Source organism: Ascoidea rubescens (assembly GCF_001661345.1).
Source record: "Ascoidea rubescens DSM 1968 unplaced genomic scaffold ASCRUscaffold_2, whole genome shotgun sequence".
Taxonomy (NCBI): domain Eukaryota; kingdom Fungi; phylum Ascomycota; class Saccharomycetes; order Ascoideales; family Ascoideaceae; genus Ascoidea; species Ascoidea rubescens.
In genome coordinates this window covers 290,167-310,450 of record NW_017962914.1, presented here as the reverse complement: position 1 = coordinate 310,450, position 20,284 = coordinate 290,167, and the positions used below count along the sequence as shown (strand labels likewise).

Genomic DNA, 20,284 nt, shown 5'->3' with positions numbered 1-20,284 from the left:
GGTTTCAATAGAGTAATCTTAGACTAAAACTGAGACATTTTAACATGAGAAGGTTTCATTTCTGATACGATGAAATCCTTTCTTATGACTATTCTTTGTTAATTTTGTTTGCTTTTTCAACAAAGACTTTCCCTGCTATGAATTTATCAACAGACACCATGATAGATTTGGATATGTATGGTTGAACTGTTTCACTGTTTGATATTGTGATGAAATTACAAGCATTTTCTATTTGGTGATACATATCAAGCAAATCTTTGATGAGTTGTATGATGATTTTTTCTTAAGTGTTTTAAAATAATTTGAATTCCCATGTTGTACCGCAGGTTTAAAGAAACAGTCACTGGTTTATTGTGTTATTATCAATTGAGAAATTTGAATCTAGTCTTTATATTATCATAAAAAGCTGAATTATTTTTTTTTTATTTAAAACAAATGGGGTTATTCCACTATTGAACGATAAAGAAATCCTAAGGGACTGGGACACTTTATATTGAGTTCTGTTGGATAACAGAAAAAGTAGATAATTAAATCAAAAAAATACAATAATATACAGAAAAAAAATAAAATTAACAATTAAAAAGCAATCATTATAAAATAAACAAAACCCTCAAAGGAGAGAGATAAAGGGAAAAGAATAATGGAAATGATCGAAAAAAAAATATAAATGTTTTTAAAAGTTTATATATCATTGTTGAAAAAAATAAAAGATCAAAATAAAAACTAACGACCGAATTTTTTTAATTCCAAGTATCTGAAAAATGGATAAGTCACACCTGAAAAACCCATTGCTAACCACATACCAAGATCACCACCATATTCACCAAATTTTGCAGCAATTGGACCAATATAGTATACCTGGGCCATTCCCATGGCAGCCCCCACAGCACCAAAGGCAAAAGCGCCCATGGAAGCAAAACCATTAGTCATTTTGCTAGCGTCATTCCAAATTTCCCAGTTGTAACATTGCTTTTTGGTAATTTTAGCACTATGAAGTTCAGATTGGTGTGATTGAATATAATTATCAGAATCTGAATTTGCTTGTTCAAATTCTTTGGTATAAAGATGAATAAACCATTTTGTTCTGAAAATTTGGTTTTCTTCAAGCAACAAAATAAAATAAATTGAAATCCAATAACCAATCATGGGTAGGAAATTACCTAAGATGGTGGCAAAATGGTTTCTACCAATCATAGCACAAGCATAATAAATCAAGGTGAGAATGATGGCCCAAAGAAATCTTGGAACTTTTGCCAACCAACCTCCATCTAATTGAAGACCAAAGGCAGCAGAGTAAGTATTAATGATATTATTTGAGATTAAAGATAAAAATAATAACATTAATAAAAATTTACCACCAGCACCCCAAGGAGAATAAGCTTCGGCTAGCAAACCACCCATTCCAAGATTTTCATAAGCTTCAAGCCATGGAGGATAAGCGTTAGCAATGTTTGATAAAATTAAAGCAATACAACTGACGAAGGAAGTAGGAATCAAGATACCAAAGAAGGTAATGAAAAAAGTTTCCACATCATTAATTGATTCAGGGAAAAGAATGTAATAATCAGCAGAAATTGAGCCCCAAGTGGAAGTACAAGCATAGGATAAAGCGAAAAAAGATAACCAATTACCCTTAATGGTTATAGAATCACCATGGGAGTGTGATTCTGGGAGATAGGACATTTTGGGGCCTGATACAACATACAATAAGAGAAAAGCAGTTAACACAGGAAAAGCCAATAAAGTTTCGACTCTTAATAGCTGCTTGATACCATAAATGGAAACAATTAAAGAAATGAAAGCAACAATTGTGATACCACCTTCAATTGGAATCTTGCCATCAGATACGGAAGTTAAAATTTGGCCACCAGCAACAGAATTAACAACAGACCAACCCATAACACCAAGAACAGAAAATAACGCAACAAATTTGACAAACCACCAACCAAACAATAGTCTTGCAGAGATCATCTGTCTACAGCCGGATCTTGGACCCATAATTGAACAATAACCAGCAATTGCACAACCTAAAGTCAAACCTAATATACCCGATAAAAATGAATCTTTCAAACCAAGACCAAAGACAACTGAACCTAACAACAATGAAGAAGTTGATGACAAACCACCAGCAGCAGACAACCATAACCCAATCACTTGCAAGATAGCCTTTCTTTTGTTTGTGGTTCTCTCAAAGGGCTGAACCCTTTCTATGCCTCTTTCTTCCACTCCAAAGGAATCTAACTTATTTGAAACCTTTTTGAGAAATAAGAAAAAATTGTCAGTTTTTTGGTAAAATTGCGATTTTTCGTGAATTTTGTCATTTTTGTCATTATCGATATTATGAACGACATTTGATGAGGAGCTAACATTTTCCACATCAATGCGATTATTTTTTTCTAAATCCATTTTGATCTTTCAGTATAAGAAAAAGTTTAGAAAACAAATATATATAAAAGCAACTATACTGAAAAAAACCAGAATCACAGAAAACCAAGAAGAAAGAGGTGTTATTAGCAGTTATTTATAGTGATGATATTACAATAGTTGAAAATAATAAATCTTTTGATAATCTGATTTTTGCTTGAATAATAACATTTTTTTCCTAAAAATCAATAGAAAGTCAAAATCATTGATTAAATTGACTAATTTATAAACGACTATGCAACTTGACAGGAAATGCAAAACCGTTTTAAAGATCAAAGACATCAAGTTGATAGGAATAATTGACCTGCGCGTGACTTGTGGGTATTGCAGGCGCGGTTTTGTATGGCTGCAATGAAATCCAACCAAATTTCGAGGGCAAAATCCATAGAAGCACATGATCCGGATCTCGACTTCCCGAGTCAGTTTGTCTAGTTTTGCTCTAGCGCCGAGTCAGAAAAAAAGTGGTTGTAAAGTGCAGCAAGGCTCTTTTCAAGCGGATACTGCCTGATCCGGTGAGAAGGCCCGTTGCACTGGCGTCAAAGAAACCAGGAGGATGTTTCTTTTGGTGGCTTTCACTGCCAAATTCTCTGCTGATTATTAGGCTGGGTTTGGTGAGTCATGCCAGGATAATTTGGGTTGAAAAAAAGAAAGATAGGTACTGGTTTGTCTAATTTGGTATCTCCAGAGATTTTTGTTGAGCTTTTAGCGTTGGTGCTTGATTATTTGGTCAATTTTTCAGTGTTGCACAAGCTGTTGAAAAGATTTCCCTGCAAAAAAGGGACAAGTAAAGGTTTCACGTTATCATTGGTCATTTAGACACGTGATAAATGCACATCCATCACTTTGAAATTGTCACTGAGCTTGATTTTACTTTGAAAAATCCACCAAAAAGTGGAAAATTCTGGATTGAATCAAAAGAAAAACAGATCAAATTGGATCAAAAAGCAAAAGTATTGAAAAATTACTGACATTTGTGATTAAGTCCCGAATAATTGAAATTTTTTAGGAAAATTTAACTAAATTGATTGAAAATCTTAAATTTGGTAAAAAAAATTCAATGAAATTTTAATTACAATTGTAACTAAGAAATTAAGTAAATAAGTAAATAAGAAAATACGAAAATGAGAAAATAAGGAAATAATATTTTCGAAAATAACAACAATAAACAAGAGAGAAAATCAAATTAATTAAATAACTTGTAAAAACCATCGGTGATGATTATCATTTGAAAATTTATTTTCGTATCAACGATTATAGAAGATGTTGAAAAAGAAAAATATAGTAATAGTAGTAATAATATGAGAATAAAAGTGAGAAAACAAAAAAGAAATCTTTTTTTTTTAGAAAACATTTTAAAATAAGAAAAGAGAGACAAAAAAAAAAGTAAATACGTTTAATAAAATAAAGTAAAGTAAAGGAAAATAAAATAAAATAAAATAAAATAAAAAGTGAGTCAACTAAAACATTAAAATGGAACAATTGAAAAAATAACTAACAAAATAGATATATATAAAAAGGAAAGGCAATCAATAAAATCTGTTCAATGGAACAATAAATATATTTTGGTATAAAAAATATAAATGATAAAATTAAAGAGGGAAAAAACAGGAAAAAGAAAAAAAAGAAAAAAAAGTAAAATAAATAATTAAAAATAAGAGATATAAGTTAAAAAGTGAAATGTTAAACAAGAATCAAAGAAATAAAAATAGAAGTTATTGGAATTAAATTTAATCATATTATGATAGGTTTATAATATAAGAAATTTTAAATAAAAAACAAAAGATTTTGAGGATTTTTGTTTTGATTCAAATTAAAATTTTGTAATTCTATTTTTAAAATTTATTCAAAGAAAATCAATTATCATTATCATTTAATTGTTTACTTAAATTTGACAGAGAACCATTGATTGGAGTATTAATCAACGAATTTTGAGATGTGTTTGATTGGGAATTGGCTTGATTTAAATTTGTTGAGCTGTTATTATTGCTATTGATTGATGAATTAATTTGAGAATTTGATTGATTTAAAGCGTTGTTATTAGAGCCACCATTATTATTATTATTATTGTTGTTGTTGTTATTGTTGTTTGAATTTTGAATTTGAAATTGACGTGGCATATTTCCACAACGATCTTTACCGTAGTTAATTTTAAAGTTTTTAAAGTCGTTATTTGTTTTAATACCATCGATTGCTTTAATTGCATTGGCTATGTTGGTAAAGTTAACAAAAGCACATTTCTTTTCAGGCAAGAAGTTGATTTGTTCGATTTCGCCAAATTTGCTGAAATCCTTTCTTAATTTTGCTTCTGAATAAACCGTTTCTAGATCTTTTTCAATATTACCAATGTAAATATTTCTTGAAGCACCACTAGAAACCGCTAGAGCGATTGGGTTTGGTAAAGGACCAGAATGCTTGCCCCAACCTACTTTAATTCTTCTGTTATGAATTGTTAGACCATGTAGATGACACATTGCAAAAAATTGAGCAGCAGCAATTGGATCAATGAAAGTTATAAAACAAACATGACGTTCGTTGAGATATCTTATATTTTGTAGTAAACCGCCTCTAACAACGTTACAAATTTCTTCAATTGAGGAGTCAGGATGTAGGTTACCCAAGTAGACAGTTCTGTTGCCCAAATTGTTGGCACCACCGGCACTAGTGGCTATAGCAGCAGCGGCAGCAGATTGTTGGACTAGGGCATTTGAAATAAAGTCTCTATCAGCGGCAGTAACCAAGTGTTCCATGCCTGGAGCGAGACCTAAGAATTGAGCAGCATTGTGCTGTTGAGTCTTTGTAATGAAAGCACAACGATCTTTACCGTAAAAGACTTTTCTGTTGACATATTTTTCTTCTAGAGGCAATTGTTGAACGACTCTGACAGCGCTTAGGATTGATAGGAAATGAACAAAGGCTACGCCTTTATCGGGGAGGATTTTTATGGTGTCGATTTGGCCGAATTTGATGAGATCGTTTTTCAAGTCATTTTCAGTGATATCGTGAGGTAAGAGACCTAGATAAACGTTTCTTGTAGCACCATCTCTTTGTATAGCGTTTAAAACGGCGGGAGTTATAGGGGTGCTTTTACCCCAGCCAATTCTGATATCGTTGTTTTTAATGGTTAATCTTTTTAGGATGGCGTCTGAGTGAAAGAGAAGAGCAGAAGATTCGTCTATAAAAGAGATGAAGGCGCACATTTTCGAGGGTAATATGCGAACGCTTTCGATGATTCCACTTCTAACATGGTCAAGCAATTCTTCGGGAGTAATTTCAGGGGGGACGTTGCCTAGATATACGGTTCTGCTTGGAGCAGAAGTTCCAATTAAGTCGTTTGAGGAGGAGGATAGGATTTGGTTTCTGTTGATTTGGTTTGGGGATAGAGATTGGTCAATAAAGGATTGAGATTGAGGTTGGGGTTGTGATGTGGATTGAGATTGGGATTGGGTGTGTATTATTTGGTTTTTGATTAGGGGGCTATCAATGTTGTTTGGGTTGATTTGGTTAATTTGGTTGTTGAGGTTGTTAATGTTGTTGATGGTGTTAATGTCGGCGGTAATGTTGTTGTTGTTATTTGGTAAAGATTGGCTGATTAGAGGGTTGTTTAGGTCATTCAAGTTTTGGTAGTCATTGTAATCTGTGTTGTTGTTGTTGTTGTTAGTTTGATTGTTGTTGTTGTAATCTAGGTAGGCATTGTTTGGGTGGTTGATAATGTTAGGGTTATTCAAATCGTCAAAGTAATCGTCGTCCGGATTACTGATTTGCGAGTTTGTATGGTTGTGAGTAGGAATGTTGTAGCTGTTTAGGTTGAATTGGTTATTTTGGTTAATGTTGGGGTTATATTGGTTGTTGTTGTTGTTGTTGTTATTGTTGGAAATGTAGTTTTGGGGTATGATTGGGGTGAAGGACATTTTATAAGGCAATTGGTAGGAGATACTTTGCATTTATGAAGGAGTGAGTGAAAAATCAAGCAAGAAACACGAACAAGAGGGAAATAGATATAGTCAAGTCTAACGAGGTGTGATTAAATGAGTATAAGTAAATGAGTATGGGTGAGTATGGGTAAGTATAGGCGTGTATATAATTGAGATTATAAAACTAGAAATATAAGTAAAGAAAGGGCTAGATAATTGGATGATAATTGGATGACAATTGGATGACAATTGGATGAATTGAAATTGAAATTGAAATTGAAATTAAAGTGTGGATAAAGATATAATAAATGAGTAAAGATTAGTTATTAAATAAATACACTTGATAGACTGTAATTGGGAATTTGTAATTGATGAATTAAAACGAAGAAAAAAAAATAGAGAGAGAACGAAAATTTTTTTTTGGATGATTTTTGGATGATTTGGTTTTTTTTATTTTTTTTATGGGATTGATTTTTCAGAGTAAAAATGGAAACAATTTGAGGGTCTGAGGATTTGAGTAGGGAATTAAAAGATCGTAGAAGGATTGGGAATTAGAAGCGATGATGATTAGCCAGAGGAGTATTAGATGAATAAGGTGAGGGTGGAGATGAAGGTGAAGGTGAAGATGATAAAACTAATTAGATTGATTGATGGAGATTAGTAGAAGATGGTAGGGAAGAAAGAGAGAGAGAAAGAAAAGAACAAGAGAAGAAGGAAAAAAAGAGGTGGGAATGAGAAAGAGAAAGAAAAAAGGTGATTGAAGTGAAAAAGATTGAGAATTGGAGGGAGAGCAGGAAAGAAAATGAAGAGAAAAGAAGAAAATGAGGAAAATGAAGAGAAAAGAACGAGAATTTGAAAATAGATCAAAGAAAAGGGAAATGGGAAACTTAAACAAGTTTAAAAGAAAACTAAAAGTGAGAGGTGGGAGGAATTCAAGAGAGAATTCAAATTCCAAAGGATAGCTGTCCAAAGTAGAGAAGAAAGTGAGAAGTAAGAAGTGGAAGCTACGGGGGGAATATGGGAGAGATGTGTAGGTGTCTACAATAGGAATATATTCTGGAGCATAGAGGGCATAGAGAGGTTGGAGCCTGGAGCGTATGAAGCACAGAAGGTACAGTGTATGGAGTGGATGTGGAGCATAAACCATTATATCTGGTGCGTCTGAGCATTGTGTTGCAAGGCCTGTGCTGGCCCGTGCTCCAATCGCAGCGGCCCAAGACGGCCCAGTGGCGTTGTCTTTTGGGATGCAAAACTGCAAGAATCGAGCGAAGTCTCGCTCCGAAACGAGTCCACTCCCAACAGAACCCGCTGCGCTGGCACATGGGCAATGTGCATGTGTGTGCGGCAGAACATGGCGTTGGTTGGCTCACCATTTGCTCACTTCTGGTAGATGTCCTGGAGAGCCAAAACAGACGTTAGCACCCCAGCGAGCCCCAAGTAGCCCTCGTTCACCTTGACGATGTTCAACCGGCTGGCCACAATAGCCAGATCAAGGGCGTCCCAGAGAAGGCGTCTTCGAATCGAGTGTCGCTCTGCATAGCACCGGTCCAAGTATTTCTTCACCTCGAGCTGGTCGTCCTCGCTGCTGCTTCTACCAATCCCGGTGGCACTTTGCAATTTGCGGTGGTTGATGACATGCCGTCTTATGTTGACCAAGATGTTCGAGAAGATTCCCATGAACCAGTTGATGTTGACGAGATGCCTGAGGGTTCTCAAGTCTTTCCGTTTCAAATTGAGCATCTTGAGCAGATTCAAAAAAAACATGGAGTCAAACAAAAGGTAGAAAAAGTAGAAAAAGTTCTTGATCACCGATAGATGCTTGACAATCAGGTCGATCTTGTCGTTTCCTGAGCGGAAAATGTCGTTGATGTTGTTCAAGTACTGGAAACACTCAAAGAACCGAATATATTTTCTGATGATTGAGATGGTGTTTCGAAGATTGGTGAACAAAATGATCTGGTTTCGTTTGCCCTGGCCCAAGTAGTAAAACGCTAGGTATCTGGAGAGATACTGGGCTAGCCTGGCAATCTTGTCCTTGCCCTCAATGCTCTGAAGCACTCTCTCAAGCCTGAGCAATACGGGATGGTAGATGATTTGCTCCATGTGTGCGATTCCTCTGCTTCTCTTATCTTATCATGCAATGCTTCCCCAGCCTTGCTCTATTATATCTTTCCAGTCAGTCACGTGACTCAATCTCTGGTTCGCGCCGGTTTTGCTGAGCTCAGCAGCAGCGGTCATTCCCTCTCGACCGCGTAGGTGCGGCAGCGCGGTCTGCAGCCCCGGCGCCCAGAGAAAACGCGTCTGCAAGTAGATCCAGCCTGCTGGCACCGTGCTTTGAGGAAGCACCCACGTTGCAAGCGCGGCCAGCTATTATTAGCCCGCTGCCTGCTGCCCGCTGCTGCTGGACCAAAATCTAGACCGCTGCCGCAGTGGCCAGCTCACCCTCCCGGTTCCTGGCAACGGCCTCTGTGGCAGTCGCTATGTGTCGGCGAACACACGCAGCCGTTCGTTGGAGGAGCGAACAAACAACCGCAAACTCAGCACTTTCGGTGCTCCCACTGGTATAAATATCTAAGACACCACCCAACTCAACTGCTCTCTTCCTCTCTCTCTTTTTTTCTTTTCTTTTCTTCTTTCCTTTTCCTCTTTTCTTCTTTCCTTTTCCTCTTTTCTTGCTTTTATCCATTTATGCTCAATTGACTTCAATTCAATTTAATTCAATTCAATTTAATTCAATTCAATTCTCTATAATCACCATTTCTCTTGTTTTTGGTTCATTTCGATATTCGATTTTCCACTCATTCAAATAACCTAATCTATTGCAATCCAATCCAATCTATTCCATTTCAATTTTAACACTTGCCAGTTTCAATTACATTTCAATTTAAATCACTTGTTCTTATCCACTATTTTAAAATTTCCCCTTCTACAACGTCTACCTTAATTCCACTATAAATATCCAACAATTTCTCTCTTCTTCTCTCTTCTCCCCCCCTCTCTCAGTTTCTTCTTTTCTTTATTTTTCTTTTCATCTTTTCTTTCAATTACTTTTCTTCAACCTCTACTCAACTTAAACAATCAATCCTCTCCTATTCTTACACCCGTTGATTCTACTAATACTAATAATAATACTAATATCCCTTTCTCTTTGAAAATGTTGTCCGTATCCAAATCAAAAAAACATGAAAAGTCTCAAAGTGCTTTCGCTTTTGAAAACACTGCTACTACAATTGCTGCCTCTCAAATGAGAAACGCCTTAAATAAACTATCTGATTCTCTAACCGATGATGATCCAGACTTGAGACAAAAGTTTGAAATCGAAATGGACAACTTTTTCGCCTTGTTCAGAAACTACCTTTCTGACAAAGCCTCTGGCAACACCCTTGTTTGGGACAAAATCAAATCTCCAAATCCTAATGAAGTCCTCCACTACAACAAAATCCTGTCCATCAATGCCTCCTCCCCTTCTTCCCTCTATCACAACAATAGCACAAATAACAACCTCTCAAAACTAGCCGTCTTGAAGCTAAATGGTGGTCTAGGTACCTCCATGGGTTGTGTTGGTCCCAAGTCCGTTATCGAAGTAAGAGATGGCAACACCTTTTTAGATTTATCCGTCAGACAAATCGAATACTTGAATAGAAAATATGACTCTGACGTCCCCCTCTTGTTAATGAACTCCTTCAACACTGATAAGGACACTCAACACTTGATCAAAAAATATCAAGGCCACAGAATTAGAATCAGAACTTTCAACCAATCAAGATTCCCAAGAGTTTTTAAAGATTCCCTACTACCTGTCCCAACAAACTACAACGACCCTTTGAACTCCTGGTACCCTCCTGGCCATGGTGATTTGTTCGAAGCTCTTGCTGCCTCAGGCGAACTAGACTCCCTTATCGATCAAGGCAAAGAAATTCTCTTTGTTTCAAATGGTGACAACTTAGGTGCCACTGTAGATCTAAACATCCTAAACCACATCTTGGACACTAACGCCGAATATATCATGGAATTAACCGATAAAACTAGAGCTGACGTTAAAGGTGGTACTCTTATCAACTACGACGGTCAAGTTCGTTTACTAGAAATCGCTCAGGTCCCCAAAGAACACGTCGAAGAATTCAAATCAATCAAAAAATTCAAAAATTTTAACACAAACAACTTGTGGATCAACTTGAAAGCAGTTAAACGATTAATCGAACTAAACTCCCTCGACGTCGAAATCATCCCTAACTTTAAAACAATCTCCGTAAACGGCTTGGAATCAAACGTTCTTCAACTAGAGACCGCTGTTGGTGCCGCTATTAGACATTTTAACAATGCCCATGGTATCGTCGTCCCAAGATCAAGATTCTTGCCTGTCAAAACTTGCTCAGATTTAATGCTTGTCAAATCTGACTTGTTCTACCTCCAACATGGCGCCCTCAAAATCGATCCCTCAAGATTCGGTGGCTCTCCCTTGATCAAATTGGGCTCCCATTTCAAAAAAGTCAAAGACTTTCAATCCAGAATCCCACACATGCCTGCCATCCTAGAATTGGATCATTTAACCATCACAGGTAACGTCAAACTAGGCAAAGATGTCACCTTAAAGGGTACCGTCATTATTGTTTGTCAAGATGGTCAATCAATCGATATTCCAAATGGCTCTGTTCTAGAAAACGTTGTCATAACCGGGAACTTGAAGATCTTAGAACATTAACTATCAAAATTTACCCCAAATCTATCAAATAAAAGAATCTCTAAATTATAAACAATAAAAAAATATTAAATGTATTCTAATATTCAAGTTAAGTTCCTTTCTACTTTCATCCACTTGTTTTTATTCATTTCTTATTTTTTTATTGCTCGCTTTTTTCTATAATTTCCATTTATTTATTTGGCTTAATTTCATTATTATTATCATTATTAATACTATTACTTTCACCACTTTCTAAAATCACTCCACTTTTAACTCTCTTGTACGCTTTTTTTCCTCTTTTCTCTATTTGTAATTTACTGATTTTCATTTTTATTATTGGTTATTTTATAACTATTTACAATTATATAATACTATATCAATTACTTTAAAATGATCATTACCAGAAATTCATTTAAAATATCAAAAACTCATAAAACTTATTAAAAGAAAACAAAAAAAAAAATTATAACCAAAAAATAAAATAATCAAGTAACTTTAATTCAAGAAACTTAAACTCAAAGAACTAAAAAGACAATAAAATATTTTTAAATTTGCGAAAAAACAAACTTAAATGATCATAAACTTCCAGGATAACTAAAAACAATTCAAAAAAAAAGAAAAAGAAAAAGAAACAAAAAGGAAAAAGAGTATTAAACAAAAAAAAATAAGAAAATTAAATGATCATTTAAAGTAGATCAAGTTTTTAATACATTAAATTCTTTTATGAACAACACTAATAACAAATTATGAACAATCACCTTATTTATAAACTTATCTATAAGTTTTTAATCTTGGAAGCATTCTTCTTGATAAGATTTCTATTTAAATTGTTAATAAGTAATATAATTGGAAATCTTGGTTTTCTCAATCTAGCAGCAAACGCAAGACAAACAGTCAACAAAGCAACTGCACCAGCTTGATGCAAAGCACCCAATGAAATTGGCACCAAATAGATTAACGTAGTGATACCCAAAGCAGCTTGAGCAGTTACTATTCCCATAAGACCATGCATTAATCTTATAGCCTTTTTTGGAATAATTGCTTTGTATTTATTCACATACATGTGAGCACCCACTACTGAAAAAAATGTAACAGTAGCCCAGACTCTATGGTGCAACTGAACAGTAGTTGGATTGTCAAATAAATTTCTGAAAAACCAATCAGACTTATCATCCTTTCTAGTGTATTGCAAGTCCCATAATTCTCTTGATGAAGGCAACCACGTTTCTCCCATTTTGGGAAAGGTATTATAAATTAATCCTGCATCCAATCCTGCAACCATTCCCCCAGTCATTGCAGTTATAAACGTAAAAGCAACTAAACCAATTGAGATTTTTCTGATAGGATTCAATAAGGGAGATTGCAATTTTTGAAATGTCTTGACAGCATCCTTGGGATTATTGATCCAAGAATTTTCTCGAAGAATTTCCAATCCAGTCCAAAACATTCCAATATACAATAAGAAAGCAGCACCAAGATGAGTGGTCAATCTGTATTGAGATACAGTTGGTTTGGATTTTCTGTCATCTAATTGAGCTTGGTCTAAACCAGAGTAAACCATCCACCAGCCAATGACCCCCTGTAAGCCTAATAAAGCAGTCAACAGAACCATTCTTCTGTTAATATGTCTCGAAGTTTTACGTTTTGCAAAAAAATAAACCGAAGGAGCAATCATAATTACACCAATAGCCCTGCCCCATAATCTGTGAAACCATTCCATGAAAAAAATAAATTTAAAATCATCCAAATCGATATGAGAGTTCAATTGAATAAATTCAGGACTCAATTTATACTTTTCAAACTCTTCGATCCACTGTTGTTCATTCAAGGGTGGTAAAGTACCAGTGACAGGTTTCCACTCGGTGATTGATAAACCAGACTCAGTTAATCTAGTTAAACCTCCCAAAACTACAATTCCAAAAACCAAACCTGATGTTCCTAATAACCACCATCCAACGGAACTAGATGAGTTTACTAAGGGTTTATCAGCTCTTTTTTTACCAGACTCTTGCTTGGAAATAGATGGAGAATTATCAAACGAAATACTTGGATTAGAAGTAGAATCAGTGCTTGAACCGTAGATTGCAGAAGTAGTAGTAGAAGAAGAAGTAAGAGCGGAATTCAAAGAAGAAAAACCTCGATTGAAAAATTTTTCGGTGATTGAACTGGAAGTTTTTTTCTTCGAGATTTGAAAAGTGTGATTGTTGAGCCCATTGTTTCTAATCCCAATGTTAAAAGAATTGGTCGAAAAGAGCCTCTTGGTGGTTGAATTTAGTGGAGCACTTAGTTGTGATTGATTTGTAGAAGAGAGCAGTGCAGCTGGCTGACGACATAGCTCAGAATCAGTTTCAAGAGAAACTTTGTTGACTTGACGAGAGGAAGCTTTGCAAAGAGAAGAAGAGCAACTCTTGGTGATGCTGAGAATAGAATTGTTTTTGATGAAAAAAAACTGAGATCTTGCCAACGTCGAGCTCATTTTCTCTGTTTGCGACAGCTGTAAAAAAATCTGATCAAAAATATCAGCAAAAAGAAATCACCCAAAAAACGACGGTGAGCCAATCGCAAAGGGGGAATTGGCGCTTACTCCCTTAAGGAGAAGGGCACCGGCGTGACTGCGGTTTTTACACTTAAAATGTTGCGGCGAAGAAAGTTCGAACCCAGAACAGTGCAGTTGCAAAAGGAGTGCGTAAGCCCGGAATCGAACCGGGGGCCCAACGATGGCAACGTTGAATTTTACCACTAAACCACTTACGCTCAGACGCTGGGAGGGGAAAAGCTGTAGATTTAGAGATAGTGCATTGCTTTTTATTTTTAAGGTTTCTGAAAAAATTTTGATGGACTTTTTATTTTTTTTTTCTATCATCTCTCCAGTAAATGAAAAAAACTTGAATAGCTTTGGTGTTGTCGAGCAGTTCAACAAAATGCGTAACCTCAGTTGTCTCAACCAGTCCACAATCAAGCCCATCTCGGTTTTTGCACCTGATTTGCCCATAATTGGTTCTTCTTTCAATTCAATTGACGACTCCATCACTGTTGCTTTGGGCCCTGATTCAAATGATGGAACCATCGAAATCCATCAATTCTATAAGAATGGTAAATCAAGACTACTATCATGTTTCCAGATTACTGACTATATTGATTTCAACAACTTTGATAACCCAGAAAGCAATTCTTTACTATTGTTTAACAATTTCATTGAGTCCAACCAGCTATTGTTAGTCTTTGCTAACGGAGATGTTATTCAAATTACTTATGTCAACCAATTAGATCATAATGCTGCGACTTTCGATGAATATGATCCAGATTCAGTGCAAATTGAAATGTTTGATGTCGAATGTCTTTTGAATTCAAAAATATTCGCTGCTGCATTATCAAATGACCAAGAAACTATTACATTAATAATCAACGATTATAATGAAGTCGATACCGATTATCTTGACGACGATTATCAGCCAACATTAAACTTAAAAATGATACTACTATCAAGGTATTTCGAATTTATTATTTCTGCCCATTTAAATGATAAAAATGATTTAAAAATTGAAAAACATTTAAACTATGTTTCTGTTGGCTGGGGAAAAAAGGAAACACAATTCAAAGGCAGGGGTATGAAATTGGTTGAAAGAGAAATTCTAAAAAGTCTTAAAAACTCAGGTTTATCTGATTCAGATTCAATAAGAGATCCAACTCTAAACGTTTTACAAAATGGGTTACCAAGTCCCTTTGATTTGAATAACTTTTCAATTTCTTGGAGAGATGACTGCGACTTTTTTGCAATTTCAACTCAATCTCAACTCAATCTCAACAATAAAAGAAGAATTATAAGAATATTTAACAGAGAAGGTATCTTGCAAAATATCTCCGAACCCTTAGATGGCTTAGAACATACTTTAAGCTGGAAACCACAGTCGTCTCTTATTGCTACCACTCAAAGAAAATTCACCCCAACAGTTTCTCAGGATGAAGATACTGATTATAATCCTGTTGATCAAAATAAATACGACTTGGATTTGATTTTCATCGAAAAAAATGGTTTAAAACATGGGTCCTTTAATTTAAGATTACCTTTAAATACAACTATAAATTCAATCAAATGGAATAATAACAATCAAATCCTAGCCATTCAATATAATAACTCAGTTCAATTATGGACTTCTAAAAACTATCATTGGTATTTAAAGAAAGAATTTATTTTTGATGGCGATCAATATGATGATTCATTTATCACTGACTTACTTTGGCATGATGAAAACCCTTTATCTTTATTAGTTGTTTTCAATAACAAAATCAAAATTATAAACTTAGCTTATAAATTCACTGAAGGTCCAGTTTGCTCTTCAAATGATAAAGGTTCAATTGCTGTCGTTGATGGTAAAAGAGCAAATTTCACCATACTCGGTGACTTAAACGTTCCTCCTCCAATGTACCAATTTCAATATTTGATCCCTGACGGAAATATTCTGGATATTGCCATTTCTAAATCAAACGAGATTTTTGCAATTTTGTCCAATTCAAATCAAATCTATATTGTTCACAAAAGCTTAAATGATACTGATCCTCACTCTTCTCCAAATTTAATTTCAAACATCTCAACTAGTTTAGATTATTTTGCTAGACAAATCAGCTTTATTAATAACAATCACATTGCAGTCTTGATGAACTCCAAATTTAAAAATGATGTTTTAATCCAATTCATTGATATCTCAAATCTATCAAATCCCGTTCTAGGTCAAACTTTCAAGAAAGAAAAACAAATCATAATTGCTATAAAACCAGGCTTGAGTTTTGACCAATTGACTTTTCAAACTTCTTCTGGCCATGTTTACGTCTTTGATGACATTGAAAATCAAATTATTACTGAAATTTGCACATTTCCTGAATATTGCTCTGATTATCAACTAACCAAATTGAACCCAAATACGCCTAAAATTGAAAACTTCACTTCTGAATACGATTTGCAAGACCAGCAAAATTATCTTAACCAAGACGATGATCAATACATATGTTTTGGTCTAGCCAAAAATGGTAAATTGTATTTAAATGATGACCAATTTACCACTTCAATTACTTCATTCAAATTAACCGAAACCTATTTAATCTTCACAACAGCAAAGCATTTATTAAAATTTTTCCATTTAAATGCTAAATTGCTTACTCTAAAACCCGAAGATATTAATTTTGAAAACAAATATATCAAGGATGACAACAAGAAAAGTACCAATAACAACAGTAATCATTTTGATTTGAATAACAGCAAACTTGATAAACATTATGACAATAACATTCATAACTTTAATCCTAACGATGAAAGAATCAGATCAATAGAGCGTGGATCATTGTTGGTTTCTGTTATACCAGAAAAGTCGTCTGTTGTTCTTCAAGCTCCAAGAGGAAATCTTGAAACTATTTATCCTAGAATAATGGTTTTAAATGACATTAGAAAACAAATTGAAAATAAAAAGTATGCATCAGCATTTTTAAAATGCAAAACCAATAGAATTGATTTCGATATATTATACGATTATAATCCAAAATTATTTTTAGAAAATATTGAATATTTCATTAATCAAATCCGAAAAGTCGATAATTTAAATTTATTCATCTCTTGCTTACATGAAGAAGATGTCACACAAACCAAGTACAAACAGTCCTTGAGTATAGATGATGAAGCAGGCAAGAAAAAAGAAGATATTGTTAATATAACAAATAAAATGGGAACGATTTCGATTCAAGACGATAAAAAACCTAATATCAAGGACAAAAAAGAAAACAAACCCCCTGAAGATTCTAAGGTTAATAAAGTGTGTAACGCTATTTTGAATGTATTATTGTCCGAAGCCAAATATGAAAAGGAATATTTAAGGACTATTTTAACATCATATGCATGTCAAAATCCACCTAATCTCAAAGAAGCATTTGAGTTGATTTCTAAAATCAAAGATCAAGATGCATTGGAAAAATCTATTGAATATTTATGTTTCCTTCAAGATGTCAACTATCTTTATAAAGTATCGTTGAGCTATTATTATATAAATTTAACTTTATTGATTGCTCAAAAGTCACAAAAGGATCCCAAGGAGTATTTGCCATTTTTAAATAGGCTATATATCAATAAAGAACTTAGGAGAAAGTTCATGATTGATGATTACCTTAAAAACTATAATTCAGGGTTAAACCATCTATATTTGATATACAAGGAGAAACAAAGCAATAATAAAGATTACATAAGTGAGGATGATATTAATGGGGAAATAGATGATTATGTTGTCAACCACAATTTATATACAGAAGCACTCAAGCTATTTGAATATGAGAGCATACGTTTCAATGAGATATTGAAATACTATGCCGAGTATTTATATGAAGAGCATGAGTATATTGAGAGTGGATTAGCATATGAGCTGTTAAATGATTACAGAAATGCTATTGAATCATATATTATGGGGAGAGCATGGAGCAAAGCCATTTCGATTATTGAACATAGCGATGATCAAGAGGATGTTTATGAAAGATTGATAACGTTGTTGACGGAGGATCATAGGTATTTTGATGCCGGTAAAATTGAATATTATTACAGAAATAATCTTCTTGAGGCATGCAAGTTGTATTGTAAAGAATACTACTTTGATGAGGCTATTTTGTTGGTTATTAAGGAAAATAGGTTGGAGTTATTGGAAGTTATTGACGATGAATTGAACGATGGGTTTGGAACATTGCTTGAGCTATTTAGTGATTTCAAGGGACAGATCAATTCCCAATTGAAGAGGTTGAGGGAATTGAGACAAAAGAAGAAGCAGGATTTGTATGTTTTTTACACTGGATTGGGAGAAGCAAATGGAGATATTCCTGATGGAGTTTCTGTTGCTGAATCCATGGCATCGACAAAGGAATCGTTTTTCACAAGATACACAGGTAAAACAAGTGGTACAGCGAAAACAGGAGTTTCACGAAGAACAGTGAAAAACCGTCGCAGAGAAGAGCGAAAGAAAGCCAGAGGTAAAAAGGGCACAGTGTATGAGGAAGAATATTTGATCAATAGTGTGAGCAGATTGGTGGAGAGATTGGAAAAGTCGAAGAGAGACTGCAACAATTTGCTCGAAGCATTGATCAGAAGAAAACAGATTACAAAGGCACACAGCTTACAGAAGTTGGCAAAAGAAGTAATCTTGCTATTGCAAGAAAACGTTGGGGAGATATACACTATATCCGAAAAGGACAGAGAAAGAATCGATGAGTATGGAGAGATATACTATCTTCCTGAGATAGCAATTCCCCAAATCAAAGACTTTGAAAGTAAGAAGATATTGGACTACTGAGTGGGAAAGGGCATTGGTTTCCCAGAATTTGGCGTTCCAACCTGATTTTTGTCTTGCAACACACGTAATGTTCGTCGATATATAGCATAATATACTATTTGAAAGAAACCTTCTTGTTAGCAGCATTGGCAGTGCCAAACTTGTCGTCAAAGGCCTTTTTGGCCTTGAGAATGTCTTTCTGGAGCGCAATCAACTCGTTCAATCTGCCGAGCTTGATGGGGTCCTTTCGCAACGCAAACTGGATATCGTCGACCTTGATCTTGGACCTTCCTGAGGTGTGTGCAATCAAGGCAGCCTGGTGGCTCTGGAGTGAGAGCTGTTAGTAGAGGAGCTGGAACTGGAGCTGGAGCAAGGAAGCACTTACAATGTCCACAATGTACTCGACAAGAATGCTCTCCAAGGCAGCAGCAGTCTCGGGCAAAGGATTGGAAACGTCGCCACAGGCAAACATCAATCGCTCGATGTCGCTTTGCAAGCTCAAGCCCTTCTTCTTGGTGGTCTTTCCCATGATCAGGTTGGTGAAGAAGAAGAAGCAGAAGAAGTGCTCCGTCTCTTTCTGAGAGCGACTTTTTTTGTGGGCGAAAAGACGCTTTCTGCCCAGCTCCAACATAACTGCTTAGGTCTGCTTCAGATACTGCTCCAGCTCTAAATCGTTGCTACTTCAGCTTTGTTATACTCGACCTAGGTCTCCATCCACTGTGCTGCTATCTTTTGTTTGTTCACAAGAAGAGTTTCCTACTCCAGCCATACGATTCGACCATGGACTCGTCCAACTACGCCAGTTTATCTATTTTTCAATCTAACGATGTTCACAAACTATATCCAATTGCAAAGAAGTTGTATCTTGAGAAGAAGTTCTTCAGCTTGTACTTGAACAACCAGCAATCTGCCATTCTCAGGCTCATTTTTGGTTCGCACAATGACCAGCAAAAGGACTCCCAGAAAGAGAGTAGAGTTCTATGGGATTACTTTATGCAAGGCAAAATTTCCATTATCTTCAATGATAAAGAGAAAGACACCCACAACAGCAAAGATAGTGCTAACCCTAAACACGAAGGCATTGATCAAGATACCACACACTCTGAGCTACCAAGAAAGAAAATAAAATTGGAAAGTGCCTCTGCAAGCGATCCCATAGCCAATATCTCTGTTCAAAAAGATCACATAGATCAAAAACCTTTTATTAAAACTGAAAATGACGACAATATCCCAAGTACTCGTAATGAAACTAGTGAGGGTATCATCACAAATAACATCCATTCTAATACCAACACTCTTATATCTACTGACAATAATATCAAAATAGAAGCTGAAAATTCAGTCCCAGTTATTCAAAATATCCAAAATATCCAAAATATCCAAAATATCCAAAATATTCAAAATCTTATTACACACAAAATCTCAAATTATAAATTTCAAAAAGGTCTAACTTTCTCAAAATCTTTGGCCTTGAAAATTAGATTTCTTCTATGGGAAAAGGCTATTGACTACTTCTATTACAACAAACTATATCCTCCAAACGATTTCTCGGATCAAGTGCGATCCTTATCTTCAAAAAACGATTTCTTAGACACCATAAATAAAGACGAATTCAAAATCTTTGAGGTTGATACCGATAATGAACACGATCAAGATGATCAAAAAAATCCATCTCAAACTAATCACAACAACAATGACCATCAAATTGTATCTGAAATCAAAAATTCATCCACCCAAAAAATCGTAAATCCCATTAGAGATGAAGATGATGATTATGACGATGATTATGATGCCGACGCCGACGACGACGACGACGACGACGACGATGAACATAAAAATAACGATAATACTGATGAAAATGAAAACCAAAACCAAAATACTAATCAACTCCCTGAAAATAACTTGCCCAACTCTCCAGAATCATCTTTACTAAAAAAATACAACCAAAAAAATGGAATCATAATACTACAACT

At 35.0% G+C, this 20,284-nt stretch overlaps 7 protein-coding genes and 1 non-coding gene across 8 annotated transcripts; 2 read left to right on the top strand and 6 right to left on the bottom strand.

The window, feature by feature from the left end:
• Nucleotides 1–523: 523 nt before the first annotated feature.
• Nucleotides 524–2,593, bottom strand: TPN1 (Tpn1p). The gene has a single exon (XM_020192626.1). The coding sequence runs from the start codon at nucleotides 2,404–2,406 to the stop codon at nucleotides 724–726; it is 1,683 nt and encodes a 560-aa protein (XP_020049124.1). The 5' UTR covers nucleotides 2,407–2,593; the 3' UTR covers nucleotides 524–723.
• Nucleotides 2,594–4,511: 1,918 nt separating this feature from the next.
• On the bottom strand, nucleotides 4,512–5,738 carry MRN1 (Mrn1p; the record flags this gene model as incomplete). The annotated part of the gene is made up of 1 exon (XM_020189442.1): nucleotides 4,512–5,738. A coding segment is annotated over one exon (1,227 nt), but the record flags the coding sequence as incomplete, so codon positions are not given.
• Nucleotides 5,739–7,597: 1,859 nt separating this feature from the next.
• Nucleotides 7,598–8,611, bottom strand: PEX11 (Pex11p). Its single transcript, XM_020188926.1, has one exon. The coding sequence runs from the start codon at nucleotides 8,436–8,438 to the stop codon at nucleotides 7,713–7,715; it is 726 nt and encodes a 241-aa protein (XP_020049122.1). The 5' UTR covers nucleotides 8,439–8,611; the 3' UTR covers nucleotides 7,598–7,712.
• Nucleotides 8,612–9,489: 878 nt separating this feature from the next.
• UGP1 (UTP glucose-1-phosphate uridylyltransferase) lies at nucleotides 9,490–11,037 on the top strand (the record flags this gene model as incomplete). The annotated part of the gene is made up of 1 exon (XM_020191345.1): nucleotides 9,490–11,037. The coding sequence occupies one exon, from the start codon at nucleotides 9,490–9,492 to the stop codon at nucleotides 11,035–11,037; it is 1,548 nt and encodes a 515-aa protein (XP_020049121.1).
• A 604-nt stretch (nucleotides 11,038–11,641) lies between these two features.
• On the bottom strand, nucleotides 11,642–13,506 carry COX15 (Cox15p). Its single transcript, XM_020192625.1, has one exon. It carries the CDS (start codon nucleotides 13,490–13,492, stop codon nucleotides 11,792–11,794), a length of 1,701 nt encoding a protein of 566 aa, XP_020049120.1. The 5' UTR covers nucleotides 13,493–13,506; the 3' UTR covers nucleotides 11,642–11,791.
• Nucleotides 13,507–13,699: 193 nt separating this feature from the next.
• On the bottom strand, nucleotides 13,700–13,770 carry ASCRUDRAFT_t17. The gene has a single exon. It is a non-coding gene; the product is annotated as a tRNA-Gly (tRNA).
• A 124-nt stretch (nucleotides 13,771–13,894) lies between these two features.
• Nucleotides 13,895–18,565, top strand: IKI3 (Elongator subunit IKI3). Its single transcript, XM_020192624.1, has one exon. It carries the CDS (start codon nucleotides 13,938–13,940, stop codon nucleotides 18,330–18,332), a length of 4,395 nt encoding a protein of 1,464 aa, XP_020049119.1. The 5' UTR covers nucleotides 13,895–13,937; the 3' UTR covers nucleotides 18,333–18,565.
• On the bottom strand, nucleotides 18,427–18,840 carry TAF13 (Taf13p; the record flags this gene model as incomplete). The annotated part of the gene is made up of 2 exons (XM_020190285.1): nucleotides 18,427–18,636; nucleotides 18,697–18,840. 2 exons carry the CDS (start codon nucleotides 18,838–18,840, stop codon nucleotides 18,427–18,429), a joined length of 354 nt encoding a protein of 117 aa, XP_020049118.1.
• Nucleotides 18,841–20,284: the final 1,444 nt, after the last annotated feature.